Raw genomic sequence first — 23,512 nt, forward strand, 5'->3', positions numbered from 1 at the left:
TTGCTAATCATTACTGCATACACACACTCATTACATATACATACATACATATATATATATATATATATATATATATATATATATATATATATATATATATAATCAGTTTATAAATATCCCTGAAAAGGGAGAGAAATATATTCTACTTGTTGATCATTAGTTTATTATTATTACTAGCCAAGCTACTACATAAGTCTGGTTAGAAAAGCAGAATGCTACAATCCCAAGGGCTCCAACAGGGAAAGTAGCCAAATGAAGAAAGGGAATAGCAAATAAACTACAGTATATATAAGTAATAAATAAAAAATAAAATTGTTTAAGATCATTAATAATCAGAACATTATTCAAAAATACCTCAAGTTTAATGCTAATATATATTTTTGATTATAGGTGAAGAAGAAGAAGAAACCCAACCAATGAATAATGGAGATGAGAAGTTCGAGAACTTCTTTGAACGCCCCGAGTCCCTCCAGGAAATAATGGCTTCATTTGATCAAGTTTCACCATGTGATGGCACAACACCGGATTTGCATTCCCCTACAAGCCCTACCCAGATTCCCACTACCAACCTTGTGATTACCTACCATGACGAAGGCCTCCGTCTTCCACTGGATGCTGTAAAAGAAGAAGTCGAGGCAGAAGCGTTAGAAGAAGCGAGTATGATCCTCTCGAGTGGACCTGGCTCGCTTGGCCATACATCTCTAGCCTCTTCTGTCATCTCGAATACTTCTTTAGATGATGCCACCCTATCCTCTCGAACGGATACCCTCGATACAGTCATTGCTGTGAATGTTATACGACAAACGCCCTCTCCTGATTCTAACACCAGTAGTCCCACGCCAGCAAAGACAACCCCTCCCCCTCGGCCTGGTAACAGAGATGCGGCACGGGTGTCTGGAACAACGCCTAAGACATCCCCTACTTCCCCTCGGGGATCTGGTCGCAGCTCTCCCAAGTCCTCCACTGATACCCCTCGCACTCCTGAGAGGCGTCGCAAGACGGTATCTGTGTCTTCACCCCGGAGTGACAGTAGTAGAGGCAGCACGCCGAGAACAGCACCTGCTTTGCGCACAACCCCTCGTACCTCAGAGAAACCCAAAAGCGAAGAAAAGAAAACCCCTAAAAGCTCTCTACGTAGTTCAACGATTTCGACTGACAAGAAATCGGGCTCCCGGTTGCACGATACAGCCCGAAAAGATGCCGAAAAATCGTCTAGTCATTTACGCACCAAATTAAACGATAAGGATCACACAGATGAGAGCCGCAGTACGAGCTTGTTGCGAAAAAAGAAAGTTGAAACCAAAGATGCCAAGACAGAAGCTGATAAATCTGGCACTTTGGGAAGGAAAAAGAAGGAACCCAAAGAAGATACTGTCGAAAAATACGGTACTTTTGGTCGATGTAGGAAAGCAAAAGAAAGTGGTGATGCCAAAGATGATTTAAGAGACCATGGTATGTCAAAGGATACTAAAAATACCTTAGACATGTATGCTACCCTTCCAAGACGAAGAGCTCGAGAAATGAGCGCTCGATGGAGGGAACAGATGGCCTCAGAGGAGGAGGCCTCAAAGGCATCACTAAGGCGAACAAAATCCATTGGTAAAAGTGAATCGTCGAGTTGCTCCTCATCGTCCAGGGGCAGAAGCACCAATTCAGTAATGACTTCTAGTTTACCTTCCCACGCACTGACAGGTCTTTCGAGAGCACGAAGCCCTCGAAGTACCCATAGGGACCCTAGACCTGCCCCAGCGCCGTCTTCGACCACCCGCAAAGAAAGGACCATCATCTGCTTGGAGACTGCGGTTCAGACTTCTCTCACAGGGTCTGATGTCAGCTCAGCAATGAGAGCGCTGTCCCGTCAGAATTCCTCTAGTACAGGTAATGATGATGACTCTCAACAGGTGAAGCCCCATGTTACCTTCATTAGTGAAGTGGAACCGCCAAAGGAACGAGAAGACAGGCAGCATGTTGAAGTGCAGGTATGCATATTGCTTGTTCTCATTCAAAGTAGGGATGATTCCATTATCCATGCACTGAATTTAGTGCATCACAGGTTTTGCTATAATGTTGAGGTAATATTTAGTTCTAGTTACCAAACTTTTTCTATTTAATATGAATTATGTACTCTTATGTTTTACGTGGCCCTCAGGTTGAATTGGCTTGGCGGTTAGGTGAAGGAGAACTGGATGAGCACGTTCGTCGCCTAACAGACGAGCACATACGTTTACAAACTGAGCACGCCCGAGCTCGTGCACGTTTAGAAGAAATGGAAAAGCTCCAGAGTGAAGTGGAGTCATTAAGAATGTCATTACAAGAAGAAAAAATGGAGAAGGAAGAAGTTCAGGCTGAGCTTGATAGGACATCTCAGCGTGTCAAAGAAATGCTGGCATCAATGGAAGGAGTTGAGCATGGTAAGGTTATTCAATTTTTTCCATAGGTTTAAAATATTCCTTTATTGCAATATTTACTTTTTAGATGTATTGTGCGACTGATTTGTATCCTTCGATCAATGTTTTAGATTCAAAACCTTGAATGTTTTCAGAATCTTTTATACAGTATATTTTAACCAATCACTAAATTTTCAAGTTTTTATCAAACAAGATTAATTATAGTTACCAAGAACAAAATCCTTTTGGAAATAAAAAAGAATATTCAAGTTATTCTAAATAAGTCATCAAGATTACTACATAATTTCTTGACTTTTGTAGGCCTCTCTAGAAGTTATTTCTAATGAGGTGAAAATTGGATCAAAACAAAGTATTTGAGTCATATGGTGACAATATTCAAAAGGAAACTAATGAAAAGTTGTTGAATGGAAATAATGTTCATGTGTGCACTGCACATCCCAAAGAAGCTCTATTAATGTCCAATGCACACCTCAAGCAATATCCCTATTTAAGAGGACCGATGCATATCAATATATAAATTAAAAGCACAAGTTCCAGAGTAGAACTATAATCCCATTTAGACGTTGTGGTTAAGTGCATGCTTTAAAATCATAACTGTTTTGTAGGGATAAGTTAACTGATAAAAGCTGTAGTTTTTAGTAATTTCCTGAAGTATACTTTTGTACTAACCCCTACAGTAAACTTTGCGCTAGGCCCTACAGTAAACCTTATTCAATTCCCCACCCTTGTATGTTATACGTACTATACATTTTGTGAAGAATTTGCAAGTTCTAGTCTGATTCTGGTATCATACTCCAATGACCATTCTCTTGTATGTCCGATATGGTGAAAAGTTGAATCTAAATTCAGTTTTTATCTCTTCATGTTTTAAGGTGAAATATATTTACCAGTATATGACTTTCATGAATCCCAATTATTTTGAAATCCTTTCTTATCCATCATAAATTTTTACCTGTGTTGTATGAGATGGGTTTTGTTCTATGCTTAGATTAGTGATGCCACTGTTTGCGAAGATGTTTTGAGTCTCATTCTGTACCTTGAAACTTCAAGATCTGTTGCTACTTTCATATCTTTAGAATATTGTAAAATATTGTGCTGTACACAGTCTTGTTATCTACTTTTTTCACTAAAAACCACCCTCCACACTTCTATTTTATTAATTTACTAAATCACTCAGAGGAGAAACTTATTTCAAGTAAAGCTATCCAACATACTGTAAATATTAATGCTTTATTATGGTGTTCAACTTATTTATATAATTTTTTATAAGGATATTTTTCTTACAAATTTGACTAAATCTACTAGATTTAAAGATAGTTGAACTTTATGTTTGTATAAATCTGAATTACCAATATTTTGTAAGTGGCATATTTGATATTGAATGTTCATTTCTTTCAATTTCATGTGAAGGACTCTTCTGGAAAATAACTGGTGCCTTCTAACAATTTGTTTTGCTTTTCCCGCAGAATTCAACAGCCGTGGTGATAGTTTGATTGAGCTGGAGTCTCAGTTACATCACTCTGCTAATGTTCATGTTCAAATGCAAGAGAAACTGAATCAGTATGAGGAGTTTGCTCTCAAAATTAAAAGAGTAAGAGATGTTGCCTCTCTCTCTCTCTCTCTCTCTCTCTCTCTCTCTCTCTCTCTCTCTCTCTCTCTCTCTCTCTCTCTCTCTCAACTAGAATGTTTAGTTCAGTCTTATTCCATTTCCCAGTTATTGTTTCTTGAAAAGATGGTTGTTATTTGAATACAGTACATGAATAGTAATTTTTCCCTTACTTGCAACGTCTATAGAGACAATATTTTCCTTCACAGGTTTAAAGTTTAAAGGTTTAAAGGTCACTCATGAATGGCAAAGCCAAGGGACAGTGACATTGCTATACAGACTGCCCTAAATCCCTCCATTTACCTATACAAGGTTAAGATTGTGTTCTTTTTCATCATACAGTGAAGTATGAATGATGCTCTCTCTCTCTCTCTCTCTCTCTCTCTCTCTCTCTCTCTCTCTCTCTCTCTCTCTCTCTCTCTCTCTCTCTCTCAACTAGAATGTTTATTTCAATCTTATTCCATTTCCCAGTTATTGTTATTTGAAAAGTTGGTTGTTATTGGAATACAGTACGTGAATAGTAATTTTTCCCTTACTTGCGATGTCTATAGATTTCTTTTTACTTTGCAGGATCTGGACAAGAGCGTTGCAGCCCAGAAGACGCTCTTGCAGCAGGTTCAAGACTTGGAAAACGAGGGACGAGAAATATCAGATTTCATGGCTGAAGAGAAAAATGCCCTCGCTGAATGTCTTCGTGAAGCTGAGACTGAAGTAAGTTCTTAGGAGATTCTTGGGTTTGTGTATTTGCTGAATTTTTTTAATCTGATTATGAAATTGGTCTCTCGATTGATATGAAAAACTGCCATATAGAAATTGAATACTAGACACTCTTCATATTTTTAAAATCTGATTATGAATATTGGTCTCTCTATTGATATGAAAAACTGCCATATGAAAATTGAATACTGGACACTTCATATTTATATAACTTACATTCATAATGGAATCATTTAATTGTCACTGGATTTTGATGGTTATTTTATTTCTGTAATCCTGTATTATATATGACAATATACCAGTGAAATGGTATAAAATCAGATATGCTTTCTTATGGGAAAGGTCATAGTCTGTTAAACACTTATAGTGTTGACACAGTCATAATTAACAAATGGTTTTGTAATGACTTACAGCTTGCAAGACTACGTGAAGAGTGCAAGCAGCTATCAGTTAAACACAAACAAAAGGATGAAGAAGCAAGACACATGGTGCGCCTTGCTGAAGAACGAAAGTACGTATCGAGAAATAAACTTCTGTTTTATTTTAATTTATTTTATATCGCTGTTTCGTTTTGTTTTTAAAACTTATTTGTTTTACGTCAAGCAATTTTTTTGTATGAATTTTTTGTACTTCATGTACCAAATGAGTGAGGTAGATATTTTTTATTGAAAGTAATTTGTGGATTCATGTAATTGGTTTGTTTTTGTTTTTCCTTTTAAATTATATTTAGAATTGTTAACTCTATTTAAAGAGAAGGGTCCCTTTTACCATCTTTAATTTGATATTTTGCTCATCTTGTTAAGGTTCTTTTAATTAATATTTTGTTCTACACAGATTTTTTCATATAACAGACTCAAATCTGTAGGGAATTTCTTTACACTACACATATCCATTAAATACTGTACTGTATTATGATCATCCCCTCATGATAGCTTGATTTTTTACTACATTTTTACTTGAAGTTTAGGAGAAATTTGCTGTGCTAATCCAGGCAGCATAATCATGAACACTGACAAAGTAATTGGAAGAAATTTTGGTCGAAAGTGATTATAGAATGTTAAGTTCAATGGCTGGAGTACAGTAAAATATCACAAACAAGGAATTTGTGGAAAGATGTAGGGGATGTCCTGAGACTTTGAAAAAATGTAATGAATAGAATGACTAAGATGGTTGAAACTTATGATTAGAAGGGATAAGAAACAGCCTGAATAGCTATAGATATTGAAGTGACAAGTCAAAGGCCTGTGGGAATAGATTAGAATAGAGAGAACTCAATTTACGTCTAGCCTGTTAAAAGGGAATAGCTGTCATTAAAATGTTTATGGTAATGATATTACAAACAGAATCTTTAGTGAATTAAAAAGGAAATATTAGGGAGAGAGGGAAGATTTACATTACTGTACTGTAAAAAAAAAAAAAAAAAAAAAAAAAAAAATTACTGTTTGGAAATTTTTAATGTAACTTATTAGAGATAAAGAACATTATACAGTATATGAAGCATAACTGACTTATACAATAGAATGCTGTTGAGGAAATAGGAAATGCATCTAGACCCAGACTTGGAACCAAGTACTAGGTTATGATTTTGTTAAGTATTCAACCATTCCTGGCCATGTTCTCTCTCTATATATTGTATGTATTAGTACTGTATAGGTTATTATTCAAGCAAGCATAAAAAGGCAATGAAATTGCTGAGCTTCTATAATATTAAAGCCCAAAATAGTAAAACAAAAAAAAATGACAGATAAATCAAGATAAAGAAAATTTGGCTGTAAAGATTTAGAAAAGCATATTGTAGACTGGAAGGTGTCATTCTGAAAACCCCTTTAGCAGGTTTAGATTTCTAATTACTGTAATCTGTATGGTACAGTTCATATCCAATAGTTCGGGGTTGTAACAAGTCATTGCAAATTAACTTAGTGTAAATAAAGCTTATTTATTTGTTTCTTCTTAAATGAAAATTTATTTAGAATGTCTGAAAAGTAAGAGGGCACTAATTGATGCCTTGCAAGCCTAGGAGATTATGATAAGGAAGTGAATGTTACTTTTAATTAACTCAATGAGCTCCTCTCCCCCCCAAAAAAAGCTTTAAGCCATTAAGTATTATTTTTTGAGGTGACAGGACATTCTTGTAATTATGAATTTATAAATTTATTCACAGGAATAAATGTATGGCTCTGCAAGCAGAGATTTGTTCCATACAGTCTCGCACTCGTGACATGATGGTGTGCCAAGGAGCAGAAGTTTCTGGTGCTGCAGTATCCTTGGCCAACTTATCTGCACGACTGCAAACTTTGATCGACAAACTCGTTCAAGATTATTCAATAACTGAGGCAGACCTCGAGGTAGAGTCGTTTTTAATCCATAAGATTATATATTTGTGTTGAATGTGCTATATTAAATTGTACTATGTCAGTTCGTCTCGTTGCCTGACCCTGCATTTATGTGAATCCCCTTTTATAGGAATGATAATCTTAGTTACAGGTTATGCTATACAAAACATGTATTATTACGAACGAAAAGGAACCCTTCTTTTTTTTTTATTGTTTAGATGATAGTTACACCAACCGAATCAGACAGCAGTGCCTCCTCTACAAATGGGACACCAGAACGCAAATCTCCCTACAAGGTGTCTGCACGAACGCCTTCCCCTCGTAAAACTGCCTCGTTTATATCCGCCCTTTTACATGCAATGCGTGGCGGTCCAAAAGAAAAGATGAATCAGCTTGGTGGGACTTCACATTGTAATGGAACTAGTAAACAGGTGATGGTTGACTCTCTGGAGAGAAAGAAATCAAGAAAGAAATAGAAGGCTTTAACCACTTGCTTATAGGTTTCCATAACACCACTATAGTATTCGCATGTCATGCTGTTGCTTTTAGTTAGTAAGATGTTGCTATTACTTGACCAAGTTTGTGAATTTCAGCTGTAATTTATTTGGCCAGAATCAGCAATCTGGTAAAGGACAGTCTGAGATGGATTATGCTAACTACTACAGCGATGAAAACAAGATTCACTTTAAACTTTCATCTTAGATACAGGCTTACTGCATAATCTATCTGCCCAATGGATTTTTTTTTTGATAATCATTCATTTTGAATTGAAATATATAGTAATTGTTGAATAAGAATTATCATCTATCATATAATGTTATTTATAAAATGGAATTTAAGACTTCATATTACCTTTGTGTTTGTAGATTCTACAAATCTATGACTTTATAACAATGTTTCTCACATTTTCAATCCAATATCTTTTTAACTTGCATATCCTTTTCATGATACCCAACTGTTATTGTGAAAGGAGGATATTTATTGCATGCTGCCTTTTGATGCAGTTGAATGACTAGGTCAAGTGGCCCAGGAACATCTTTACAAAAGATATTTTCAGCATTAAAACACAACAACGAAAACAAAATTCAAACGTAAAAGTAATTAGTTTGTACTAATATTAATAACGATGGTTCATGATAAATAATGGCATCCAACTGGTTTCAAATAAGTATTATGACTGTTCTGGTGGTGGGTAAAATAAGACTACTCTATGCAACATGAACTGCTGTTTACTAGTTTTTAAGGTTTTTATTCAATATTACTTTTAACGCTTACGGAGAAGTAGAAATATGAACATAATATTACTTCTGCCTCTTACTGTAGAAGACACAATTTGAACACTAGGGGAGGTTCATACAAATAATCACCTTACTTCTTTTATTTAAGAAATTTCCTTTCTTTTTTTTATTAGTTTTTGTTAAAGGGCACAAATTATTAGAATTGAAGGCTTTTCTTGGATCTTACCTACAGTCGAGGAATTTTAGCAAAATCGACCTGATTAATTTGCAGGAAGTTCAAACTTGGCACAGATGTACATTGATCTACACTGATTAAGATATTAAAAGTCCTTATACTGTATATTTAAGCTGTGCTCTAGCCGCCATATGGAAAATGCAGCTGATTTTCATATTTTCATTAAAGTTACAGAAAATGTGCAGGAATTAAGAAATATTCCTCATAACAAAATAGCAATAAATTATTGAATAAGATTTCTTTCAGGATGGAAAAAATAAAAACATTCCGGTGACAAATATATTTTTCCCCGATGCATCAATGAAAACAGTACGCATTATCAGGGTATACGGGAAATAATGATAACTTTAAAAACTAATATACATATGTGTGAAATCATCAACTTCATGAAATATTTGAAGTCATTATTTCAGTGTTTATAGAAAATTTCGATACTACAGTATACCAAAATAATAACAGACAATTTCCATTTCAATTTTATTTATGTAATGCCTAGTTTAAATAATTTACTGAATCACCAGAAACACTGCCAGCTCACATCACAATATACTGTGAATATTAACTAATTAATCTATTTAAGAAGTTACAGAGAATATTTTGATAATGCTAATGTTCATCTGCAAAAGTAAAATCAATAGATTCTGAATCTGTTATTTGTATGCAAATGCTGAAATTACTTTTTTTTTAATTTTCCAGAAATATAGTGCATTCTTACTCATCACAGTAGACAACAAATAATTTCTAATAATGAATTATCTTATGGATGTCAAAAGTTTTACATATACTTTCAAGTCGGTTATTTCACACCTTTGCAGCTCAGTATGCTGGTTCTTCTAAAACAATTTCAAAACTGAGTTTTAAATATTTAACTTAGCCGGTGAATATATATAGCTGCAACTCTGTTGCTCGACAGACAAAAAACTGTAAAAAACTCGCCAGCGATCGCTATACAGGTTGCGGGTGTGCCCATCAGCGCCAACTGTCGGCCAGATACCATACTCAATGTAAACAAAGAATCAATTTCTTCTCTGTCGACGTGTCGACAAGACGTACTTTACTCGCTGTTGAAACCTGGAGTTTTTCCCATCATTTTTGGTGAAGTACTTTATTTTGGTTTTGAGCTTTCGCTGTGCAGGGTTTTTTCTTCAAATAAATCCTTGAACTCTTTTTTGTATCGGATTCATTGTTGATGACTTAGATCGTTTTTTGGAATTTTCCCTTGACCAATTCAAAATGGCTGACCTTTCACAAGTTCCCAAGTTTAGAAAATGCAATGCTAGGGACTGTTCTAGGCGTCTTCCAAAGGCTTCTCTCGACCCTCACACTGTTTGTTCCAATTGTCGGGGTAAAACCTGTCAATTGGAAGATCGGTGTGAGGAATGCGTGGGCCTTTCGGAATTCGATTTTATCGAATTTGAGAAGTACACACGCAGGCTAGAGAGAGATAGATTAAGGAGAAGTTCTTCTAGGTCGATAGATTTTTCCTCTCCTCATGCCCCTCAACCTATTCCTTCCCCTGTAGTGGTTGTTCCTAACCCCCCTCCTAGCACTCAGGAACCATCGATGGCTGACATGATGCGTGCTATCCATGCCTTGGGGGAGAGAGTTGAGTCCCTTGCAAGTGACCGCAATCAACTCATGGCGGATGTTAAGGAGCTAAAGTGCCAAAGTGCCGCGGGAAGTGATAAAGTGCCTAGTGAAAGTGTTGTGAACAGTGTTGCGCTTGAGGGTTCGTCTGTTCGTGCCTGTCGTCCTCCTAGTCCGGGACCTCTTGCAAGCTCCCAAGCCCAGGGGAGAAGCAATGTCGTACGACGCATGGGTTCGAGAGGCCTTGATCAGCGAACAGACGTTCCCTCCATGGTATCAGGCGTATCTCCCCAAGATCGCCCCTACCTACGTAAGACGAGAGAGCCCGTTTTTACCTCGTCGTCCGAAGGTGTTTCTCGTAAGAAACTTTGGACCAAGGTCTCACGACCTTTAAAACGTAAGTCGGTCCCTTCAGGACAAGTCCAACGTCCCGGTTGTAGCCACTGGGTCAGTTCGGACTCGTTGCCGTCATCTGATGACTGCTCACCGCCTAAGAGAGGCAAAGCGGTACCGCCTCAGTCGCTAACCCCGTCTGTTGCCGCACCTGCTCCCGTAGACCCTAAATGGGCTTTGCTGCCAGACATGCAGTCCAAGCTTGCGTCCTTGATGGAGGACTTTAATGCGGAGAAGGTTGCTGCTGAACCTTCTGGCCAACAACCTTCCAAGCGGTCTGTTGTGCGTCCTGTTGACGCTGAGGTTACCTTCTCGCGTCTACCAGTTGAGGTGGTTCCTCCTCCGATGCGACCCAGTGTGGGTTACCAGCCGCACGTTGACGTTAGGCGACGCACGGAGGTGGTTGTTGACGTTCAGGACGTTCAGCAACCATTAGAGGTGACTTGTTTTGACGCGGTGCGTCAACCTCCGCAACCCGGTATGGTGTTGACTGCACAACCCAGACGGTCTAGACAGTCTCGGGTGGACGCTGTGCGTCCTCGCGCACCCATGGTTGTTGACAGTTCACAGACTGTGCAGCAGTTCCATGACGTTGCGTCCGGCTCCGTCACGCATGCACCAGTGCGACCGGACTCAGCGAGCCAGACGTTGCCCACTCCGTTGCCGTTTCCTCATCAGTTTTCGGATGAGGAACTTTCAGATGAGGACGTTGCTGAACCACAAGACGATCAACCTTCAGAACTGGATGAGCCTAAGGCAACTCAACCATCATTGGACTTTAGAAAAGTCATGGCTGTATTCAAGGAGTTGTTTCCGGACCACTTTGTTTCTGTGGCTCCTCGTTCTCCTCCGTCAGAGTTTGTATTAGGAGTGCCTGCTACCGCACCTGCCTTTACGAAACTCGTTCTCTCACGCTCATCCAAGAGAGCTTTGCGGCTGTTAGGAGACTGGTTAGAGTCTAAGAAGAGTTTAGGGAAGACAGCATTTGCCTTTCCCCCACGTTCTCTTCTCGGACGCATCGGACTTGGGCTGGGGCGCGACACTGGACGGTCGGGAATGCTCAGGTCTGTGGAACTCGAGTCAGAGGAGCATGCATATCAACTGCAAGGAGCTGTTGGCAGTTCATCTGGCCTTGAAAAGCTTCGAGTATCTCCTTCGAGGCAAAGTGGTGGAAGTAAACTCGGACAACACCACGGCCTTGGCGTACATCTCCAAACAAGGAGGTACCCACTCACTGACGTTGTACGAGATCGCAAGGGACCTGCTCATCTGGTCAAAAGGTCAAGACATCTCCCTAGTAACGAGGTTCATCCAAGGCGACTTGAACGTCATAGCAGATTGTCTCAGTCGGAAAGGGCAAGTAATTCCAACCGAATGGACCCTCCACAAGGATGTGTGCAAGAGACTTTGGGCCACTTGGGGTCAACCAACCATAGATCTCTTTGCAACCTCGCTGACCAAGAGGCTTCCAATCTATTGCTCCCCAGTCCCGGACCCAGCAGCAATACATATAGATGCCTTCCTCCTAGATTGGTCACATCTGGATCTCTACGCATTCCCACCGTTCAAGATTGTCAACAAGGTACTGCAGAAGTTCGCCTCTCACGAAGGGACAAGGTTGACGTTAGTTGCTCCCCTCTGGCCCGCGAGAGAATGGTTCACCGAGGTACTTCGATGGTTAGTAGACGTTCCCAGAAGTCTTCCTCTAAGAGTAGACCTTCTACGTCAGCCACACGTAAAGAAGGTACACCAAAGCCTCCACGCTCTTCGTCTGACTGCCTTCAGACTATCGAAAGACTCTCGAGAGCTAGAGGCTTTTCGAAGGAGGCAGCCAGTGCGATTGCTAGAGCAAGGAGAGCGTCTACCATTAGAGTCTACCAATCGAAGTGGGAAGTCTTCCGAGACTGGTGCAAGTCAGTTTCTGTATCCTCGACCAGTACCTCTGTAGCTCAAATAGCTGATTTTCTCTTATACCTGAGAAAAGGACGATCCCTTTCAGCTCCCACTATCAAGGGCTACAGAAGCATGTTGGCATCGGTCTTCCGGCATAGAGGCTTAGATCTTTCCAACAATAAAGATCTGCAAGACCTCCTTAAGTCTTTTGAGACCACCAAGGAGCGTCGTTTGGCTACCCCTGGATGGAATTTAGACGTGGTACTAAGATTCCTCATGTCAGACAGGTTTGAGCCGTTACAATCAGCCTCCCTGAAAGATCTCACTCTTAAGACTCTTTTCCTGGTATGCTTAGCCTCGGCTAAAAGAGTCAGTGAGATTCATGCCTTTAGCAAGAACATTGGATTTTCGTCGGAAAAAGCTACTTGTTCGCTGCAACTTGGTTTTCTAGCCAAAAATGAGCTGCCTTCTCGGCCTTGGCCTAAATCTTTCGATATTCCCAGCTTATCGGAGATCGTAGGCAATGAACTAGAAAGAGTCTTATGCCCTGTTAGAGCTCTTAAGTTCTATTTAAAGCGTACTAAACCTTTACGAGGCCAATCTGAAGCTTTATGGTGTTCAGTTAAGAAACCATCCTTGCCTATGTCAAAGAATGCTTTGTCATACTTTATCAGATTGTTAATACGAGAAGCTCATTCACATCTGAGTGAGGAAGACCGAGCTTTGCTTAAGGTGAAGACGCACGAAGTTAGAGCTGTAGCAACTTCCGTGGCCTTTAAGCAAAATAGATCTCTGCAAAGTATAATGGACGCAACCTATTGGAGAAGCAAGTCAGTGTTTGCGTCATTTTACTTGAAAGATGTCCAGTCTCTTTACGAGAACTGCTACACACTGGGACCATTCGTAGCAGCGAGTGCAGTAGTGGGTGAGGGCTCAACCACTACAATTCCCTAATTCCATATCCTTTTAATCTGTCTCTTGAAATGTTTTTAATGTTGTTTTTATGGGTTGTCCGGAAGGCTAAGAAGCCTTTCGCATCCTGGTTGATTTGGCGGGTGGTCAAAGTCATTTCTTGAGAGCGCCCAGATTAGGGGTTTGATGAGGTCCTGTTGTATGGGTTGCAGCCCTTGATACTTCAGCTCCTAGGGGTCTGTCAGCATCCTAAGAGGATCGCGAGGCTCCGTAAGGAAGATGTACTTATAAGGCAGAGTAATCGTCTAAGTCGACTTCCTTACCAGGTACCTATTTATTTTGTTTTTGTTATATTGATAACTTCTAAAATGAAATAAAAACTCTTAGCTCATAAGATGTAAACATATTTAACTGGTCTCTACCCACCACCCTGGGTGTGAATCAGCTATATATATTCACCGGCTAAGTTAAATATTTAAAAATGATATTTTAATTATAAAATCAATTTTTGAATATACTTACCCGGTGAATATATAAATTAAACGACCCTCCCTTCCTCCCCAATAGAGACGCAGTGGGATGAGAAGAAATTGAGTCTTTGTTTACATTGAGTATGGTATCTGGCCGACAGTTGGCGCTGATGGGCACACCCGCAACCTGTATAGCGATCACTGGCGAGTTTTTTACAGTTTTTTGTCTGTCGAGCAACAGAGTTGCAGCTATATATATTCACCGGGTAAGTATATTCAAAAATTTATTTTATAATTAAAATATCATTTTTCACAATTAGTTCTTTGGCATTCTCCACACATCACTGAATAGTGAATACCGAACTGTGCAGATTTGCATCTCTTGTTGCATGCTACTTAACAATTTCACGAAACCTGGTTCAGGAGTTTCAAAGGAGCCCCCTCTTTGGTAGTAGGGATAGGCTTCAGTGATTTTTTTACCATTACCCAACCCCATTCAGTTGGATCAAGGTAGTTTCCAAGCCTTTCCTGTACTTTCAAATACGCTCTGCCGGAGTTTAGCTCTGCAGCTGCACTGGTTGGTGGTAAAGAGCCCCAGTTGAAAAGATAAACTTGATTTCTTCCTTGCAACATTTCTATTATACATGAAATATCTTAGCTCATTTAATGACTAATTTAGATCCTTACCATTTAAGATAAACTTTTCACTGGTATCTTTTATAACATTCCTGCTGGCATCCTTCTTATTGAAAATTTTTATTTGGTTTCGCAAGACCTGATTATTTAGCAGAAATTTAAGTGCTCTAACTTTACCTTTATTGTAGAGTGCAGATGTGGTGTCAGACCCAGTCACGACATAAACAAAAAGGAAGATGCCGCAGTTTTCACCCATATGTGTTTTCTGTGTGAATGTTGTACAATTTGTGAGTACTACCTGATATTCCTGGTGTAAGATATCAAATGTCCGGATCTTTATTTGTTAAAGCAGTTAAAAGTACAAGCAAGTCAGTATCCATCCTTACAACAACAGTTGGATATTTTTTTCCAACATGATCAAAAGCAACTTTGATAACTACAGTATCTGCATCACTTTGAGCTTGTTGAACAGAGTAACCTCTGTTTCATTTTCTCCATAACAGCATCAATTAGGGCATGTTTATTTCTTTGGTTGTGTAGAAATTCAGATGGTGGAATAGTAGCTGGAGTAATTTTATCAAATATCCTCCTTGGAAGTTCTCTTTGTTGTTCGGCCCTCTTGCTCAATTGTTTTAGTAGTGTGTCTGGATACCCATCCAAACCTACACTGTAGCATTTTCCGTAATGGATCACTTCATAAATTACATGCAAATCCAGTATTTGACCAAATGTTGCTGGTTTTAGCCAAGGAACAGGGTGAATCAGATTTTCACTGTAGATATGGGTTAGAGGGTAACAATAAAGTCTCTTTCTGGAACAAAAAGGTATTCAGAAAGGAAGCCGTTATTCCTTTCCTTAACTATGAGGAATCAAATAATGATGGAGGGAGGTACATTTGCTAGCTCATACTCGAAGTACTCTTTTATATCTGTTTTACTAACATTGAGGCATAACATTCTGCGAAAGAATTAATATCGCATTTTTATCGTGCATCTCTATTGTGCCTGACGTTAATTTAGACAAGGAAGTACTTGCCTCTTTTGCTGCAGGTGAACATCAGAAAAGTTTCTTTGTGAAAGTGAACTCATGGTTTCTTTTCCTATTTTCAGTGCTCTATCACATATTGTTTGGTTTGCTACCAGATTATTTGGGATATTAACTAACTGTCCTGATAACTGACAAAATGGACCTTTTCTTTTAACCAGTCGATAAATTTGCTAAGATCATCATCATCTCTTGATATTCAAGGTTTTGCACTCTGTACTCTTCAGGACATTTTTTTACATTGACTAAGTAAATTCTGATAAAGCATCAGAAATCTCAAAACCAATTGAACCTGATGACAGCCTCATCAGTAGAGTTGAATTTGTTATTCCCCAACCATGAGTAAGTCCACCAATTGGTGAAGTTACTCATCAAGATTTTTTCAGTATACATATATGTTGATACTCTTGACCAAAATATGTCAGTACACCTAATTACAAATTAATCATCTCGTAAATCTTTGAAAATCAAGAGCTGACATTTTAGTAAGTAAATCCTCCATCAGTTGTAGGCAAAGATGAGCATATTTAGCATAGTGTAAGTGTCTGGCACTGTGAAAATAGGGCATCAGTTGTTATACTTCTGCAATATGCAGTTGACAGTTACCAGGTTGTTCTGCTCTAATAAACTGCAAGGTAAGCAAAACTTGTTGGAAATATTGAGGCCATAACTTTGGGGTCCTACCAGATGTTTCAAGTTCCGGCTTGAACTTTTCAAACCTACTTCAGATAATGAAGTTAACTCAATGTGTATAAGACAGAATAATGCAGCAGAAGCTAAAGTATGAGCCTGCATGATAGTATAACCTATCTATTGGTATAATATTAAGCTGTAAAAGGATGATAATAATAATAATAGATTTATTCAATTACAGAGTCAATTTATTGGCTTTTACAACTTAGTGCATTTTTCATAAACATCAAAATGGTTTCAAATATGCAAGTACTGTATGTTATAACTGAATAGCTAAGATCTTGAATTGAGTTTATCTCCATTATTTTCAATTTCACATAAAAAGATCATTTATACCAATCTTTTTTAGTTTTAAAAAGGAACTATTTTTAACTACTGGAAAATTCTTTATTCACAAAGGTTTACAAGTTATTAAAAAAAAAAAAAATGCCTGCCATTTTCCAAGATGGTCACTGTAGCACAGCCTATCATTGAGGACTTTTAGTATGTTCATCAGGGTGGTCTTAAGAAATCGCAGACTAATTTTTATGTTCTTGCAAATTTGATGGTGTGTGTGTGTGTGTGTGTGTGTTTTTTTTTTTTTTTTTTTTTCCCTAAAATTTCTCGACTACTATGATCTTTCCAAAAAGCTATGTATGTTGTGTTGTGATAGGTAATAATACCAGGGAGTCTCAAAGTTTTTTATGTTTCTGTAGAAATGGGGACACACCTAACTGAAGCTTACCAATTATGATCATAATGAATGTTTTGACCACAAAGCTAAATGCAGTGTCCATCAATTTAGGATTTTTGCTATCAGTTTCATAAACATCAGTTTAATCAAGATTACATGAAATCTTGAATATCAAAAGATTTGTAATTTTACATGCAATCTTAAAATGAGTGATTTTTCAATATTAAACTTAGCCGGTGATTATATAAGCTGCAACTCTGTTGCTCGACAGAAAACTCTACGTTCAAAATCCGCCAGCGATCGCTATGCAGGTAGGGGGTGTACTTCAACAGCGCCATCTGTCGTGCAGGTACTCAGTACTCAATGTAAACACAGAACTCAATTTTCTCTCTGTCGGGCTACCGGCAAGACCTACTAATTCGCTGTGCTAACTGGATTTGTTTTCACAACTATTGGTGAAGTACACTATTCTAGTTTTGAGCTTTCGCTATGCAGGGGTTTTATCATCTCAAAACTTGAACTAGTTTTGGATAGAATTAATTATGGTGACAAAGATAGTATGGACTTTCTTTCACTTTTAAATGGCCGACCCTTCCCTTAGATGGAAGTGTGTTTAGGTTTTTAGTAATTATCTTATCACGTTATAGATCTATATATTTTATACTTCTCCGCCTTTATTAGGCCTCTTCGATTAACTTTCCATTTATTATAAACATATAAAAATAAATTTTAATGTTTTGTTTATATGCGACCTTTCCTGATAGTAGGCGGTCCTAACTTGGAACCGAAGTTAATCAACGTTGAGCCCTTTATATCGTAATTAGCTTTTAAAGAATTTAAAACTTTTTAATTGTAATATGAAAGAATTTCTTTGATAGTCTTCGTACTGTTTTCAAAGATGAACTAACGTTTAGTTTTTTATGCTACGCAGTTGTTGACGTTCAGGACGTTCAACATGCGCTCTATCGTTACGATAGAGAGTGAGTGTATCACGGTTTCACTTTGCAGTAAGAGTAAATCGATTCTAACGTTTTGTTCTTTCTTTCTTAACTTCAATGTTTTAAATTCTAATTTAAAGGAACTTTTTATTTGAAAAACCTTTCAGTTTTTTTCCTTTAGTCAAATAACATGTTTTTTGACGAAATATAATTGGGCTCTTTTCTTAGGTGCGAAATCAAGAGAGAAAGAGAGAGAGAGAGATAGAGACGGAGGGAGAGAGAGGAGAGAAAACGTTCCGTTCAAGCGGGTAACGTTGTTCTCGTGTTACTCTCGTCCCTAGTCTCTGTACGGGGAGGAAGGATAAAACGTTTTTAGGTTTTTATTCTCGTCCCCAGGCTATGTGCGGTGAGAGATTGAAAACGTAGTTTATATGAACTAGTGTTTAGTCTCTTTCCCAGCCACTGAATTTTTTATCTTAATATATGTTTTCTGTTTTTTTGCTGGTATTAATGAGCTGCATTATACGACTGATTTCGCAATTACTACCTTTTAATGAAGGGTAGAATTGCGTGTTTCAGGTAGAAATCAGTAAAAGTTTCGATTTCAGTGAAATAAGTGCAAAACAGAAAATCGAAGTGATAAAGTGATATGCGCAAAGTGTTACAGTGTTGCGTCCGAGGGTTCGTCTGTTCGTGCCTGTCGTTCACCTAGTCCGGGACCTCTTGCAAGCTCCCAAGCCCAGGGGAGAAGTAATGTCGAACGACTTATGGGTTCGAGAGGCCTTGATCAACGAACAGACGTTTCCCTCCGTGGTTTCGGGCGTATCTACCCAAGATCGCCCCACCCACACAAAGACGAGAGAGCCCATTTATTCCTCGTCTGCGGAAGAGGTTTCTCGTAAGAAACCATGGACCAAGGTCTCGCGGCTTATTAAGCGCAAGTCGGTCCCTTCCGCGCAAGTCCAACGGCCCAGTTGTAGCCACTGGGTCAGTTCAGACTCACTGCAGTCTTCCGACGACTGCTCACCTCCTAAGAGAGGCAAAGCGGTACCGCATCAGGCAGTCACACCGTCTGTTACCGCACCTGCTCTTGTAGACCCTAAGTGGTCTTTGCTGCAGACCATGCAGCCTCAGTTAACGTCATTGATGCAGGACTTTCGTGCGGAGAAGGTTGACACTGCACCAACCTCTAGCCTACAACCAACCACGCCTACAACCAACCACGGTTGTGCGTCCTGTGGACGCTGAGGCGACCTTCTGCCGCACTCCAGCTGAGAGAGTCCCGCCACCCATGCGTTCCAGTGTACCCTGCCAGCCGCATGTTGACGTTCAGCGACGCACGGAACCTTCCGTTGACGTTCGCGAGGTACAACAACAGTCTAAGTTGTTTTGTTTTGACGCGGTGCGTCAACCTCCGCATTCGAGAGTTGTTTTGACTGCTCAGTCTAGACAGTCAAAGCAGTCTCGAGTGGACGCTGTACGTCCTCACGCACCTGTTGTGGTTGACAGTTCAGTTGTTGACAGTTCACAGACTGTCAAGCAGTTACATGACGTTGCGTTCTGGTCCGCTACTAATGCACCAGTGAGAGACTCGGCTTTTATCGGACAAGGTTCCTGTAGATGAGGAAGTTGCTGTTCTCCCTCCTACTGATATTCCCTTGAGGACTCTGTCAGATAGAGAGGAGCCTTAAGCTGCTTAGCCTCCTATGGACTTTAATTAAATCATGATGATTTTTTTAAGGATCTTCGTCCGGATCTTGTAACTGCTGCTCCTCGTTCGCCTAAACGTCAGAACTTACACTAGGCCTAGCTACTTCGAAGCCGTTGTTTTTAAGCTAGTGCTCTCTCGCTCTCCTAGAGAGCATTACGTTGGCTAGGCTACTGGTTTTTTCACCAGGAGGAGTTTGGGGGATACAGCCTTTGATTTCCCTTCTTTTAAACTGGTTTATAGAGCGAGAGTCTGATTTGACTCGAGAGAAGTTCTCGGCTTGGGAGTTCATGCCTCTGCCCAGATAGACTTCTCAATTCTGGTAGACTCTCCCTGGCGCCTAGCCAGGAGACGCTCCAAGTTGTTTACAGGTCAACTTCTCAGCTTTTGTCGAGCCTTTGAAGTTTTGCTGTACTATTATGTCACGCATAACAAGGCTTTCAGGGATGGTAAACGGTTCCGCCTCAGTCGCTAACCCCGTCTGTTGCCACACCTGCTCCCGTAGACCCTAAATGGGCTTTGCTGCAAGACAGGCAGTCCAAGCTTGCGTCCTTGATAGAGGACTTATATGCGGAGAAGAACCTTCTGGCCAACAACCTTCCAACCGGTCGGTTCATCAGGCAGTCACACCGTCTGTTGCCGCACCTGCTCCTGTAGACCCTAAGTGGTCTTTGCTGCAAGACATGCAGTCCAAGCTTGCGTCCTTGATAGAGGACTTAAATGCGGAGAAGAACCTTCTGGCCAACAACCTTCCAACCGGTCGGTTGTGCGCCCTGTTGACGCTGAGGTAACCTACTCGCGTCTGCCAGTTGAGGTGGTTCCTCCACCGATGCGACCCAGTGTGGGTTGCCAGCCGCACGTTGACGTTAAGCGACGCTCGGAGGTGGTTGTTGACGTTCAGGACGTTCAACAACCAGCAGAGGTGACTTGTTGTGACGCAGTGCGTCAACCTCAGCAACCCGGTAGGGTGTTGACTGCACAACCCAGACGGTCTAGTCAGTTTCGGGTTGACGCTGTACTTCCTCGCGCACCCATGGTTGTTGACAGTTCACAGACTGCAGCAGTTCCATGATATTGCGTCCGGCTCCGTCACGCATCCACCAGTGCGACGGGATTCAGCGAGTCAGACATTGCCCACTCCATTGCCGTTTCCTCATCAGTTTCGGATGAGGAACCCTCTGATGAGGACGTTGCTGAACAAGACGATCAGCCCCCAGCCCTGCTATCCATCCAGAAGATGCTGAAGAAGGAACGCTGCTCAGTCAGGCTGTGGATGAGTCTAGTAGGGACGCTGTCATCCGTGGATCAATTTGTGTCACTAGGAAGACTACACCTCCGTCCTCTTCTATACCATCTAGCTTTTCACTGGAAAAGGACAAGACGCTAGAAGCGGTCTCGATCCCGGTTTCCGAAAAGATAAAGTCTTGTCTGACTTGGTGAAAGGACTATATCAACCTAAGAGAGGGTCTTCCCCTGACTGTTCAGACTCCCAACCACGTTCTCTTCTCGGACGCATCGGACGTAGGCTGGGGTGCGACATTAGACGGTCGGGAATGCTCGGGATTATGGAACTCGAGTCAAAGGACAATGCATTTCAACTGCAAGGAGCTACTGGCAGTACGTCTGGCCTGGAAAAGCTTCAGGTCTCTCCTTCAAGGCAAAGTGGTGGAGGTGAACTCGGACAACACCACGGCTTTGGCGTACATCTCCAAGCAAGGAGGGACCTACTCTCTGACGTTGTACGAGATCGCAAGGGACCTCCTCACCTGGTCAAAAGGTCTAGACATATCACTAGTAACGAGGTTCATCCAAGGCAACTTGAATGTCATGGCAGATTGTCTCAGTCGGAAGGGACAAATAATTCCAACAGAATGGACCCTCCACAAGGATGTATGCAAGAGACTTTGGGCCACCTGAGGCCAGCCAACCATAGATCTCTTCGCAACCTCGATGACCAAGAGGCTCCCATTATTTTGCTCACCAATCCCGGACCCAGCAGCAGTTCATATAGATGCCTTTCTCCTAGATTGGTCACATCTAGATCTATATGCATTCCCTCCGTTCAAGATTGTCAACAAGGTACTGCAGAAGTTCGCCTCTCACGAAGGGACAAGGTTGACGCTAGTTGCTTCCCTCTGGCCCGCGAGAGAATGGTTCACCGAGGTACTTCGATGGCTAGTAGACGTTCCCAGAACACTTCCCCTAAGGGTGGACCTTCTACGTCAGCCACACGTAAAGAAGGTACACCAAGGCCTCCACGCTCTTCGTCTGACTGCCTTCAGACTATCGAAAGACTCTCGAGAGCTAGAAGCTTTTCGAAGGAGGCAGCCAGAGCGATTGCTAGAGCAAGGAGAACATCCACCCTTAGAGTCTACCAATCGAAGTGGGAAATCTTCCGAAACTGGTGCAAGTCAGTATCCGTTTCCTCGACCAGTACCTCTGTAACTCAAATAGCTGACTTCCTCTTATATCTGAGGAAAGAACGATCTCTTTCAGCTCCCACTATCAAGGGTTACAGAAGCATGTTGGCATCAGTCTTCCGTCACAGAGGCTTAGATCTTTCCAACAATAAAGATCTACAGGACCTCCTTAAGTCTTTTGAGACCACGAAGGAGCGTCGTTTGGTTACACCTGGTTGGAATTTAGACGTGGTACTAAGATTCCTTATGTCAGACAGGTTCGAACCGCTACAATCAGCCTCCCTGAAAGATCTCACCTTAAAGACTCTTTTCCTGGTATGCTTAGCCACAGCTAAAAGAGTCAGTGAGATTCATGCCTTCAGCAAGAACATCGGATTCTCATCCGAAACGGCTACAACTTGGTTTTCTAGCCAAAAACGAGCTGCCTTCTCGGCCTTGGCCAATATCGTTCGATATTCCAAACTTATCGTATGGTTGGAAATGAACTAGAAAGAGTCTTATGCCCTGTAAGAGCTCTTAAGTTCTATTTAAAACGAACTAAACCTTTACTAGGCCCGTCTGAAGCTTTATGGTGTTCAGTTAAGAAACCATCTTTACCTATGTCAAAGAATGCTTTATCCTATTTTATCAGACTGTTAATACGAGAAGCTCATTCCCATCTGAATGAGGAAGACCAAGTTTTGCTGAAGGTAAGGACACACGAAGTTAGAGCTGTCGCAACTTCCGTGGCCTTTAAACAAAATAGATCTCTGCAAAGTATAATCGACGCAACCTATTGGAGAAGCAAGTCAGTGTTCGCGTCTTTTTATCTTAAGGATGTCCAGTCTCTTTACGAGGACTGCTACACTCTGGGACCATTCGTAGCAGCGAGTGCAGTAGTGGGTGAGGGCTCAACCACTACAATTCCCTAATTCCATAACCTTTTTAATCTTTCTCTTGAAATGTTTTTTATTGTTGTTTTTGGGTTGTCCGGAAGGCTAAGAAGCCTTTCGCATCCTGATTGATTTGGCGGGTGGTCAAATTCTTTTCTTGAGAAGCGCCTAGATTAGAGGTTTTGATGAGGTCCTGTTGTATGGGTTGCAACCCTTGATACTTCAGCTCCTAGGGGTCGCTCAGCATCCTAAGAGGATCGCGAGGCTCCGTAAGGAAGACGTACTTAAAAAGGCAGAGTAATTGTTGAAGTCGACTTCCTTACCAGGTACTTATTTATTTTATGTTTGTTATTTTGAATAACTGCTAAAATGAAATAAAAAATCCTTAGCTCATAATAATGTAAACAATTATTGCTGGTCTCTACCCACCCCCCTGGGTGTGAATCAGCTTATATAATCACCGGCTAAGTTTAATATTGAAAAATGTTATTTTTATAATAAAATAAATTTTTGAATATACTTACCCGGTGATTATATATTAAAGGACCCTCCCTTCCTCCCCAATAGAGACCCAGTGGACCGAGGAGAAAATTGAGTTCTGTGTTTACATTGAGTACTGAGTACCTGCACGACAGATGGCGCTGTTGAAGTACACCCCCTACCTGCATAGCGATCGCTGGCGGATTTTGAACGTAGAGTTTTCTGTCGAGCAACAGAGTTGCAGCTTATATAATCA

The 23,512-nt window shown here is 40.5% G+C and overlaps 1 protein-coding gene across 4 annotated transcripts in view; it reads left to right on the plus strand.

Moving 5' to 3' along the window:
* Window positions 1–23,512, plus strand: part of LOC137652402 (ELKS/Rab6-interacting/CAST family member 1-like) — a 44,663-nt gene that overhangs the window by 1,274 nt on the left and 19,877 nt on the right. For 3 of the 4 annotated variants that reach the window (XM_068385793.1, XM_068385792.1, XM_068385794.1), the window contains exons 2-8: window positions 391–1,979; window positions 2,150–2,411; window positions 3,875–3,999; window positions 4,585–4,725; window positions 5,145–5,242; window positions 6,893–7,076; window positions 7,283–7,495. In XM_068385793.1, coding sequence (XP_068241894.1) covers window positions 391–1,979; window positions 2,150–2,411; window positions 3,875–3,999; window positions 4,585–4,725; window positions 5,145–5,242; window positions 6,893–7,076; window positions 7,283–7,495 — 2,612 coding nt within the window. The remainder of the gene's footprint in view (window positions 1–390; window positions 1,980–2,149; window positions 2,412–3,874; window positions 4,000–4,584; window positions 4,726–5,144; window positions 5,243–6,892; window positions 7,077–7,282; window positions 7,496–23,512) is intronic. The other variant, XM_068385795.1, reaches the window with a different exon arrangement.

The sequence above is a fragment of the Palaemon carinicauda genome, chromosome 13, assembly GCF_036898095.1.
Source record: "Palaemon carinicauda isolate YSFRI2023 chromosome 13, ASM3689809v2, whole genome shotgun sequence".
Lineage (NCBI taxonomy): Eukaryota > Metazoa > Arthropoda > Malacostraca > Decapoda > Palaemonidae > Palaemon > Palaemon carinicauda.